The sequence below is a fragment of the Mastigoproctus giganteus genome, chromosome 3 (assembly GCF_048544385.1).
Source record: "Mastigoproctus giganteus isolate SK-2022 chromosome 3, ASM4854438v1, whole genome shotgun sequence".
NCBI lineage: Eukaryota > Metazoa > Arthropoda > Arachnida > Uropygi > Thelyphonidae > Mastigoproctus > Mastigoproctus giganteus.
In genome coordinates this window covers 170432645-170445564 of record NC_143577.1, presented here as the reverse complement: position 1 = coordinate 170445564, position 12920 = coordinate 170432645, and the positions used below count along the sequence as shown (strand labels likewise).

The 12920-nt window shown below is 35.1% G+C and overlaps 1 protein-coding gene across 5 annotated transcripts in view; it reads left to right on the top strand.

The window, feature by feature from the left end:
- Positions 1–12920, top strand: part of Setd3 (SET domain containing 3) — a 397353-nt gene that overhangs the window by 90011 nt on the left and 294422 nt on the right. For all 5 annotated transcript variants that reach the window (XM_090370760.1, XM_090370761.1, XM_090370757.1 and 2 more), the window contains exon 5: positions 6077–6149. In XM_090370760.1, coding sequence (XP_090226886.1) covers positions 6077–6149 — 73 coding nt within the window. The remainder of the gene's footprint in view (positions 1–6076; positions 6150–12920) is intronic.

Here is a 12920-nt window from a genome sequence, read left to right as displayed (position 1 = left end):
TTATCTCTTCTCCCGTTTTCTGTTCATATGAGTGATGTTAAAAATATGCTGTTTTTAACATCATTTTATCCCACTATATACAATTTAAAAACTGTCGAAGACCACCATAGTCACCTTTATGAAAGCAAAAACTCTTTCCTTTACCCCTGATGGTAGTTACATCTTTAAGTAAATCCCACATCAGTACACTGATCACTGCCACCTAGTGGTCGCTTTATTTGCAGATTCTTAATGCACGAATCTGCAAATACAGGCTTGCTAGTGTATAGATTGTAGGAACAGGCTTGCATATGTTGTTGTTGTTGTAGAAGTGGATGGGTTGAATAAATTCAAGGGAGGAGAACTAGACAAATTCTTGGTGGGCATGGATGGGTGAATTTTTTATTTTATTTTCTTTGGATGATACTATATAAACTTGCTTTCTTGCATCATTTGCCCTTAGCACTACTACTCCTAGCATTAGTGTTCACACAAGTATCCACCTAGTTTTGTAAGGACCCTCAGCAGGCATTGTAATTCTGACAAAAGCTTTCCAGGCTGCTGCATACCCTAACAGAAGCAGTGGAAGAATCAAATCACTTCTACTACTGCTTGTGGCTGCTTTTAATCTCTCTCTCTCTCTCTCTCTCTCTCTCTCTCTCTCTCTCTCTCTCTCTCTCTCTCTCTCTCTCTCTCTCTCTCTGTGTGTGTGTGTGTCCCAAGTTAGCAGTGTTCCACCCAACTTAACACTGCCTTGATAGCATTAACAAATATTCTTGCTTTCCTTCTATTGAAGTAAAACATTCTCTTCTGTTAACAAGCACAGATCATACTGAGAAAAATTCTATTCCATTGGCATTGCACAGTCTCCAAGGCAAAATTGAATGACAAGGTTCACATTATGTATTCCCTCCTATTGTGTCTGGGCTGAATTGCAGTCACTTTCAAATTTAACCCTACTTTTGATCCTATCTTAACATTGCCGTGTATTTGTTGAGTAAATCCTCAGTTCTTCTGCTCTTAATATCATTACTACCAACTGTGTACAACAGTATTACCTTTTTTTGCTTTTAAATGATAGCTGTCCTCAAATTTTGCCCCTGCCAGACTCACGCTGGTCCTATTTCACCTATCCTCTTTACAAAATACATTTAATGCTTTCTTGACAATAGAATCACTGACAGTAGCTACAGTACACCCTTTGGGATGGGTGCTTTGCACTGTGGAGGATGTCATTGTGTTGTTGCATGTAAAAAAATTCTGGATTATGTATTGCTTGCCTGATGAAATAATTTCAAAATAAGGACAAAGCTTCTGTTTATAAGTGTTGGGATGGCCAGAGAAGGTCAGTATAGTTTTTAGAGAATTTTACCATATTTCTGAATTTGAGAATTTGGTGTAACAACACTGTACTGCATATATGCTTGCATGTATACCAATGCTAGAAGTATAGTAAATAAATTTGATGAATTCGAAGCGTTGGTCAAGACATCAAAGGCAGATATTGTTGGGATATCAGAGACATGGTGTCACACTGATATTAGGAATGCAGAATTGGAATTTGGGGAGTACAATGTGTACAGGAAGGATAGGCAGGATAGGAAAGGTGGAGGTGTCACGCTGTTAATTAAGAAAAACATAAAATCAAAAGACATGCATCCAGTTAATATAGTTGAACAGTGCACTGTTGAGTCAGTTTGGTGTGACATAAGCACTGTGAAAGCAAAAATAAAAGTAGGAGTGTGTTATAGGCCTAATGACTCAAATGAGAACAATGAACAATTGTACAGAGAAATAGAGTGGGCTAGTAAATCAGAATATCTTATAATGGGGAATTTTAACTTCCTAGATATTGACTGGAACTTGTGGGTTGGTCACTCACACACTAATAAGACTTTTGTGTATTTATTGGATGATTGTTTTCTGTAGCAGCATGTTTGAGAGGCAATCAGAGAGGGTAATACTGCTGATCTGGTTATCAGCAGTGATCATTCGTGTATTAAGAATTTACAGATAAAGGAACCACTAGGTGGCAGTGATCACAGTGTACTGATGTTGGATTTATTAAAGATATAATTACAATTAGGGGTAAAGGAAAGGGTTTTTGCTTCCATAAAGGTGAGTACAGTGGTCTCAGACAGTTTTTAAATTCTGTACAGTGGGATCAACTGACAATGTTACCAACAGTAAATTCTAAGTGGGAAGCATTCAAGGAATTAATCATGGAAGCTACTAAGTTTCATACATGTTAAGAAATATTGGTCAAGGTTTAGGCCTAAATGGTTATCAAATGAACTAATGAGACTTGTGACAGAGAAGAAAAATGCATGGGATGCATATAAATTATCAAGCGACTCAGAAGCCTATGGCAGATATAAGCTAGTCTGTAATCAGGTCACAAAGGAAGTTAGGCAGGCGAAGGCAGATTATGAGCAATCTTTGGCAAAGGATGCTAAGAAAAACAGCAAAGATTTCTTTACTTATATAAACTCTAAAAGGAAGGGGATGAATCTGATTGGTCTACTTGATATCGATGGTTCAACTGTTGATGATCTTGCTCAGATAGCAAACAAACTGAATGAGTATTTTGCATCTACATTCACATTAAGGTTTGAAAATGGCAGTAGGTTATCAAATTGTAGCAGGATGCTTAATGATTTTGTAATAACTGAGAGCAAAGTGAAGGAGAAATTGTTGAAGTTAAGCATAAGAAAGGCATCTGGGGTGGATGGGATCTATCCAGTTATATTAAAGGAGGCAGCAAAGCAACTAAGCCCTTAGCCATAATTATGAGAGCATCCTTGGACTCATGGGAGGTCCCCACTGACTGGAGATGTACAAATGTATCCCCAATTCACAAAGGGAGATCGAAGGGTGACACAAGTAATTACAGACCAGTTAGTTTAACTTCTGTCCCGGGTAAAATAATTGAGTCATTGTTTAAAGATGCATTGCAGGATCATCTAGACAAGATTGCAGCAATAATAATGACACATCATGGGTTTGTTAAGGGAAAGTCTTGTCTGACAAATTTCATAGGATATTATGTGGTTACAAAGGAACTGGATGCAAAAAATAATTTTGATATCATATATTTGGATTTCAGGAAAGCTTTTGAGACTGTTGCGCATTGAAGACTATTGTACAAATTGGATCAGAATGGTATTAAGAGTAAGTTGCTACAACGGATAAAAGGATGGTTGAGTGGGAAAAGAGAGGGTGGTAATCAATGGGTGCTGCTCTTCATGGACTAATGTTATTAGTGGAGTCCCACAGGGTTCGGTGTTGGGTCCACTGTTGTTTTGTGTATTTATCAATGATATTGATGAAGGTATATCAGGCTTAGTGTCGAAGTTTGCAGATGATACAAAGGTTGGCAGGTGTGGTAATGGCAGTGTGTTACTTTTTTTTTTTTTTTTTTTTTTTTTATGAAAACCCCGAACACGAAAGGTATCAACACCTATAGTACTTAGTACCATGCATGGGTTGAAGGAGAAGTATGGGGAGAGGGGGATGCCGGAAACTTTGCTCTAGAGACTAAACATGGGTTTCACCACTTCAAGCATTGCAACAGGATCTAGAAAATTTGGGCAGATGGGCTGAGAAGTGGCAACTGAAGTTTAACATTGAAAAATGCAAAGTACTGCATATGTGTAGAAATAACCCCAGAGAAACGTACCAACTGTGTGGTACTACACTTAAGGTGGTAGAAAATGAAAAAGACCTGCGAGTAATTGTGCAGTCAGATATGAAGTTTTCTGAGCAGTGCAGACAGGCTGCCAAGGCATGTCATGGGGTGTTGTCAATGATATACAGGAATTTTGCTGGCAGGGAAAAGGAGATGATTGCCCTCTGTATAAGGCAATGGTCAGGCCCCACCTTGAGTACTGCGTGCAGGTCTGGAGGCCTCATTTTAGGAAGGATGTAGATTTGCTTGAGCGTGTACAGAGAAGGGCAACAAGATTGGTGAGGGGAATGAAGGGATCCTCTTACCAGGAGAGGCTTAAGTTTTGCAAATTGCAGCAGCTGGAGACTTCGGCACCTGTGAGGTGATCTGATTGAGGTGTATAAGGCCGTGAATGGGTTGAGCATGCTGAATTCTGATGGGATTCTTCCACTTGTTCAGATTACGAACCTAAGGGGGCATAAATTGAAAAAGGACAGATTGAGAATAGATGTGCGAAAATTTGCCTTTAGCTAGTGGGTGGTTAATTGCTGGAATAAACTTCCATCTGTCGTGGAAGTTGATAGGTTAAATAAATTTAAGGAGGAACTGGACAAATATTTAGAGGGGATTGTTTTGTAATTTTTTTTTTTTTTTTTTTTTTGTCTAATTCTGAATAAGCTCATACATTTGCTTTCTTGCATCACATGCCACTACTACTACTAAGTAGTAAGGTGAAAAGCTTTTATTATTTCTTAAAACTTTTAATAAAGGAATGTGACATTTTGCTTTTTAATATTTTAAGTACATTTTAAATTTGAACTTAATTGTTTTAAATATAAAATTTTACTGTTAGATTTCACTTTTTATACTGTTAGTTTGCACTTTCACATGAGCATTTTAATGAATAAAATTAATAATTCACTCCAATACACAAAGTTCATGTAGTGTATTGGAGGGTATTTTCTAATCCACAGAATATCTCACTAGTTATTCCGAGAGTTGTATGCTGGTTTGTCTGTTGTAGAATGAGAAAATATATATAACTCTCTATCTGGGATTGGCTGATTAAGACTTTAGAAAGTCTGGAAAATGTACTTCCTCTCAGTAATATTTGAATGGAAAGGTTTTTTTTTGCAAATATCACTGATAGGAAGAACATTTCAATTAAGTGGCATGCATCAAAGGTCTATTCAAATATCACTGATAGGAAAAGCTTTTCCGGTTGAGTGGAATACATCAAACCTACTATGCTGTAGAGGCCTTATTTTGAAGTTAATTAAAAAAAAAAAAAAATGTTAATTTCAAAGAAGAGATTTATCACCTTTTGAGGTGAATAAATTTTAAATGTATTGTAAAAGGAACTGCATTAAAATAATTTTTCAGCATTTAAAAATGAATTTTAATACTTCACTGTAATTGCACTGTATAGTGGCAAAAACGTTATAACTTTGTTGTATAATGGACTATATCTCATATACAAACAAAGGCGTTTGTATGTTCATCACACTTTTTTGAATGGATGTCATGGTCTGTGTAGTTCCAAAGTCTAGAAATTGATGGAATAATGAGCATTTAAACACTGTGTGAGGTAATCTGCCTCTAATTTCTTAAATAATTACTGAATTCTTAAATTCTAAATTCATTTTCTCAGAGAAATGTTAATCCTATAAGTAAAAGGATTAACATTAAGTATTCATAGTTATCCATTTACTTAATAGTAATCTATTTAATTTTAATTATTGATCTTATTAACTAAATAATTAAAGTAAAATTTAAAAACTTAAAATTTAATCACTACCTTTGCTAATAGCTATTTGTTAACTAATTCAAGACTAAACCCTAACAAATAAGAAATGTGTAATTAAATTAACAACTTTATGTAACTTAAGCCTCCATAACTTACCAGTTCTGCTGTCTTTATAGTTACCAAAGAAGTGGTACAGGAAGTACCACAAAATATCTGATAATAATCTATAATTCCTTAAGAAATTAACGGTAGGTTATGCTCCATGCAGTTAAATTTAAGTGCTTATTATTTCACCAATGCCCAGTTCTTGATATACCTGTGCACCATGCTGCTAAAAGAATATTTAAATTCCAAGTTGGAACAGTTGTAGCTGAATTCTAATGGTATTCTTGAATATTGTCTTATAATATATTTTCCTGAACTATTCATCTTATGAAATATTGTACATTCAGATGAGAACTGAACTAAACAAGTACAAAAGTTTCTAAACTTTTATTTAATTTTTTTTAGTTGCTTTTGCATTTTTAGATTCCATTATTAATTGAATATTTTTTGTATGTGTGTGAAACAGATTTCAAAAGATATATAAATTATTTTACTTTAATAATCATTCTAAGTACATCTTATTGATTTAATAATCATTCTGATGTTTTATTTTTATGTTGTGAATATTAAACTTAAAGGAAGGAAAACTCTTTTTGTCAGTTCCAAGGCAGCTGATGATGACCACTCTATCAGCAGGGCAGTCTAAACTTGGTGAGTTATTGGTTTTTCATTATTAACTGTTAAAATGGCAAAATTGATAAATTGTTATCAGTAGCTAATTCCATTTCAGATTAGATTCTTTTTGCTGTGAATTTCTAAGACCAAAGCATGTTTACTTACAGTAGTTAAGTCTGCTGGTTTCAAGCAGAATTTATAGACAGCAAGTTGCCAGCTCAGTTTTTGGAAGTGTTAAGTTAATTAACATTTAACCTTGTATTAAATATAATCATATTTGGAGAGCTAATTCATCATCTGGTAACATGAACAAGTTTTTTAAACCAAATTGAAATGAATTGATTTCACAAAAAAAAAATAAAAACAAGTAGTACTGCAAAATACGAGGGGTTTCAGAAAAGTAAGGTAACACAGTTTTTTTTCTTAATAATGGTTAAAGGGAATGAGATGAAATGCAGTGGACAGATAGACCCGTTAATAACGTTCAAAAAGACCGCCAGTACTGTGTTGCCTCACGGCAAATTCTAGTTGCAAAATGGTAGCTACCATGCAAGTGTGGTCCAAAACAGGTGTTCGTGAAGTTATTTGCCCTTTTGCAAGCAAAAGGGTCTTCACCAAGTGACATTCACTGTGAAGTGGTTGCTATGTATGGTGAAAAGGTGATGACAAAGAAGCAGGTGTGTTTTCGGTGCAATGAATTTAAAGCGGGCAGTGTTGACATTGAAGATCGACATCAGGCAAGCAGGCCTTCATCGAGCAAGACAAAAGACAATGTTTTGTGCATTAAGGGCATCATCCTTGAAAACAGGCGAGTGATTGCAAAAATAGTGAATGTGAGCAAGTCGACTGTTCACAGAATTGTTCACAATGTCCTTGGCTTTCGAAAGGTAAGCTGCCACTGGGTACCCTGACAATTGTCAGAGGAAGACAAAGCAAAATGCATGGGAATGTGTCTGGAGAACCTGTTGCGATACAGTGACGAAGGAGAGGATTTTCTTGCTCCCATAGTCGCAACAGACAAAACATGGATTCCTCACTTTATTCCAGAGAGCAAACAAGACTCAATGACCTGGAAACATCCACAATCTCCTGTGTGCAAAAAATTCAAAACTGTTCCCAGTATCCGAAAAGTCGTGGCCAGAGTGTTCTGGGATCGCCAAGGCATTCTGTTGGTGGATTTTTTGCCGAAGGGAGGAATAATCAATGTGCAACGTTGGAAAAACTGAAAGCCAACATTTGACACAAACGACCAGCACTCCTGACAAGCAGCATGATTTTTGTTGCACGACAATGAAACTCCACACACTGCCCACACCACTTGTGAGCGGTTGCACCGTAATCATTGGGAACTCTGTCACATCCCCCACAACCCAGACTTAGCACCTTCAGACTTCCATTTGTTCAGCACTCTGGAAAAACACCTTTCAGGAAAGCATTTCACCACGGATGAGGGAGTTCATATGGCAGTGCGATGTTGGTTACTACACGTGGGCACTGACTTCTTCAGTACTGTATTGATAAACTGATCCATTGTTGGGACAAGTGCATCAATAAAACTGGAGACTTTGTGGAGAAGTAATGCATGTTCATTTATTTCTTGGTGTGTAATTTCAACTTCGTATTATTAAACATCATCGTGCTTAATAATATGAAGAAAAAGCGTGTTACCTTACTTTTCGGAAACCCCTCATAGATATTTTGCAGTATCAGTTCAGTAAATTTAAGTGTGACAACCTAGCACATACTATTATGAAAGCAGGAAAAATTGAGGTTCATTGTTCCTTGGTTAGAGAACTAACATTGCAAGGAAGCTTGAAATATAACAAATTATCCCAGACCATGCTTGGCATTTTAGCACTTCTGCACAACATAGCTAGGGCTCCTCCGTAGCCAGGTGGGAAGGAGCAGCAGTGCGTGGCACACGCTTCTTGATTAGACCTGGGTTTGAGCCCGTCACCACCAAATACGGAGGATGCGGAAAGGTCAGAGAATGACCACTGCATATCCCGGAGCAATATGCCCTTAGTTGCTAATACTCCTTAAAACCAAATAACAAACAACAGCTAAATGTGAGACCAATTTTATAAGTCCAATTGTGGAAATGCTCTTGACAGCCAAGTCTAAACAGCAGTGCCATTGTTATAAACCAAACTTTGACTCAGCATTTCTGAAGAGGGCAAAGTTTGCAGTTATCTCTTTTTTTGGAGCAGTCATAATTAGTTGTTAGAGATAATCGAAACAGGATCCACAGACAGTAAAATATTATGAAAGCTAATGTTTGAAAACATTGTACTGGTAAAGAATCTTGTGGCTATATTTTAATATAAAATGCATATCATTATCAGTTAACTTTAATTTTTAGGACAGTATGTATGCACTTAAATCTGCTTTTCTGGAAAAAGCTGTTTCTCTCGCTTTTTTTTTTTTTTTTTTGAATGATTTTTAATTAAATAATGTTTCTGCACCCATTTACTTTGTCATAGAGTCACAAATCATTCTTGTAATGTGAACATTTTGATTTTGAAGTAATTGCTATGAAAAAATTGCCAGATCAAAAATTAGCAAAAGCTTTAATTATATGTAACTCATATATTTGAGCATGAAGTTGATTGTGTGATGTAAGGTGAAAAATTAAAATTTATCCATTCATAACCAAAGGGCATTGTTGGTTACATGGACTTTATATAGTTAAATTGGCAAATTAGAAGAAGTTACTTGAAAGCTATTAGCTCAAGCTTACCAGTATGTTTAGATTATTCTGCTGTCATTTTATAAAAAAACTTTTATAATGATAAACCTACAGAAAGTTGTACTTTCCTTTGATGAATTCTTTTTAAGTTCATCTGAATTTCAATTAATGTTACACTCCTCATCACTGTCATCAAAACATCAGTTACATATAATTAAATAAATGTTTTGTTAATTTTTGATGTAGTAATGTTATGAATTGTTTAACTTAATAAGCCTGTAATTATTTTGGGATCTATAAAATCAAGTGTACTTCTATTTGATTTGTGTATGCCGAGTTCAAAAATGGCATCCATTTTTCTCAATCACATACAATTATGACATTTCATGAAATGTCAATCTTTTTGAACAAAATATGTAAAAATAATAGCACCTTTTTTTTTTGTTATTACAAGGTTGGTGACCAAACATTTACCATGTTTGGTCACCAACCTCAAACAACCCCATCAAACAATTTTCCAATACAATCAAATGAATAATGAAGAAAGGAAATAAAGTTTCAAACATAGGTATGGACTGATCACTAAGTAATAGTTCTTAAACAAACAAAATGTATCAGGTTCAATGAGAACCCCCACCATTCCCAGACAAAAGTATTTATACAGGTGATGTTTTTTTTTGTTTTTTTTTTTAATTAGTGTAGTATCTCCAGATGGTAACACAGGTACAGAAACATCCTGTTTCTGTCATTGAATGGCTGACTTTAAGATAGTCATGTCTAAAATCTGTGAGGCCGACCGGGCTAGCCGGGTGGGTAAAGTGCTTGCCTGGCAACCCAAAGGTCGCGGGTTCGATTCCCGCCTCGGGCTTGGATCAAAGTACTGCAAAAACCTTGGGGGGTGCATTATGGCCACAGAAGCCTATGCGCCAACAACTACCAAAAAAAAAAAAAAAAAAAAAAATCTAAAATCTGTCAAAAGAAAATAATGGTAATATTTATATCATTTAATTGTATCAGTTAATAATTGATTCATCAAACCTACTGAAAGAAAATGATGATTACATTCTGAAATTTTGACTTCGCAAACAATATACAATATACAAATGAATAGCTCTTTGACAGCTCTGCAGACTGATAGTATTAGACTTGTGGCCACAACATAAAGCTTCTAACTTATAAACTACTTGTATAGTTTTCAATATAGTATACATTTTTATTATCATTACTGTTGCATGTAAACGTTTGTATGAAAATAATTGTTCCTTTTCTTTTTTATTCTTTAAAAATTTCCTTAAAGATATCTACTTGTAAAGGGCTATAAACATTTTCCTTTTAAAGAGTCTGTTTAATCCTTTAAAATAGCAGTACAGTAAAGACTTTAAGACAGGAATGCTGAGCACATTAAATTAAAAGGAAAGTCCTACCTCACTATTTGAAGGCTTCAAATAGTAGCAAACTAGCAAATACTTTAGCAAAAAAATTTCCTTCAAAAGCTGCCTGTTAATGTTAGCTTTTTATTTTCTTCCAAAAAATAACTTGATTTTCCTTTAAATTAACAATTTATTCATTTTTATTACAGTTGAATATTTTCAAAATTTAAATTTTTCTTCACGTTTTATTTTTCTACTTGTAGAAATCATTGACCATTAAATGATTTTCACTAAACACTGCCATTGAACTTGCTAGTTTTACCACTTCAACATTATCAAAAAATTAAACTCCCCTTTCTTTTTATTCAAACATTAATTGCTGTCTTCTGTTCCCAAGACATGCAGCTTTACAAATGGGTAGCGGGAAAAAAAAACATTAAACAGCTTTGTTTCCCGATTGGAAGTTATTAAACAAGCTACTTCTATTTCAAATACAAAACAGATGTATTGCATAAGGCAGTATCTAAAGTTATGTATGCATAATAATATTTACAAGAAACAACATAAAAATGTAAGTAGCAAGAAAATATTATTATATTCATATAGAATAATGATCAAATATTAAAGATGTCTTGAATGTTAAAGGCTACATACAATTCATTTCAACATTAGGTTTAACAAACAGGAGGATTCGTATTCATAGTTTTTTTTTTTTTTTTAAATTTTTTAATAAGGACTGGACATTTTATGCAAAGAATAATATGACAGTTTGTATTTTTACAGTTCATAGTCAAGCACAGTAATTACAACTCTACTGTAATATATCATTTAATGAGAGTACAAAGTGTAGTTGAAAAGTTTGGGGGCTGACTTTGTATCTTTAAATTACAGTATTGTTGCAACTTGCCACAGCATGTTAATATGCATGAGTAATCATGAATCGCTTGTTTATCTGCAGTTTATGATTTAGTGCATATTGATTATAAGGTGTTTTATGTATTTCTTTCCATTTTAAAAAATGAGTGATTTTATTGAGCAGTGAATTTGCGGCTTAAACTTAATTTCAATTTAGGAAAAGTGCAACAGAAATCCACAAACACTAGGATGGCACTTTGTGTGTGGTTTGAAGACTTCTCAGTGGTTCACAAAGTTTAATGCAGGATGCTTATCCCTTGAAGCTGATCCTTGCTCTGGTTGCTTTAACTATCTGCCAAGTTGATGTTTTAACTATCTGCCAAGTTGCTAGTGATATTGCTGTTTATTATGGGATATGTTGATTTTAACACATGATTTGGTAATATGATCTGTTCCAGCCAAGTTTGTGCCTTGCATCCTCACTAATGATCACAGAGAGTGGCAAGTTTGCACAAGTCAGGATTTTCATCAGCATGCTGCTGCTGCTGCTGACGAACACTTTTTTTTCCCATCATTTACTGGTAATGAAACAAAGGCCCAGCCCTCTAAGTGATGACCATCTTCTCCAAGGCCCAAAAAAGCAAAACAATTTTGATCAAATATGAAGATCATGCTTATCATATTTTTTGTTGTCAGAGGAAATGGTTGGGAAAGTAATCTTCAGGAAATGGGCACTTGCATCATTATAGTTTCATTGCACATTGGGTACTTTGCATTTAAGAATTCCTTGCAAGGCAAGGAATTACTGTGGGCCCCACCTGCCATAGTTCCAGTAGAGTAGTAACACCTTAGCATCAGGGCAGGTGCTGAGGATGCTACTGACATGCCACGTCATTTCCATGCCAACTTATTTAGATACCTGAAAAATGTCACCCCTAGATGATGTCACATCAGGATGAGAGCAAAGGGTAGGGTGAAAATTAATTTTCGCCAAATGGCGTTTTTTCAGATGGTAGTTCAAGCCTGAATGCATCCTTAAATCTGAGTACATATTGCATAGCAGTATAGATCTATTCATCAGTACCATGTAGGACTCCATAAAGAGAGGGAAAAAAAAAAAAAAAAAACAACATTCTGCTAGTTTACAAAACTGAGTTAAATTTGATTTTTTAAAATTTTTTTTTTTTTTAAACTTTCCAAAATGTTGGAGTCACTCAATTATTCAATTGCTGTGACCATGTAAACAGAAATAAGAGAAATTTATGGCAAAGTGTGGATGATTCACTTCCGCGAAACAACAGATAACCACTTGTCGGGGTAAAGGCAAACCATCATCAGCCATTGCAAGATGAAGGCCTCTCCAGCCTTTCCAGGTCCTTCTGTTTTGTGCAATGGCCATCCATTTACTGCCTATGAACTCTTGAATTTTATCTGTCCATCTCTGTGGGTGTCTTTGAGGTTTTCTTTTAGCTCTTCTTGGGTACCATTCTGTTAGTTTGTTAGTCCATCTCTCATCATGTCTTAGCTATGTGTCCTGCCCAAGTCCATTTCAGTTTGCTGCCTAATCCATGTTGCTTCTCTTCTTATTCAACAATCTGATTCCTAATATAATTTGTTCCATTCTTCGCTGTGTAGTTTTCAGCTTCTCTTCCATTCTTTTTTGGTGAGAGCCCAAGTTTCACTTCCATAATCATGGTGGGGAATATACATTGGTTTATTATTTTACATTTCAGACAAATTGGGATATTACACCTCATTAACTATATTTCCAGAATGCTATCCATCCGAAATTTATTCTTCTCTTGACTTCCAGCCATTTATCATAATTACACTTAATGACTTGTCCAAGATAAGTGTATAAATCCGCTCAGGCTGATGCTAGCATTTGTGGTG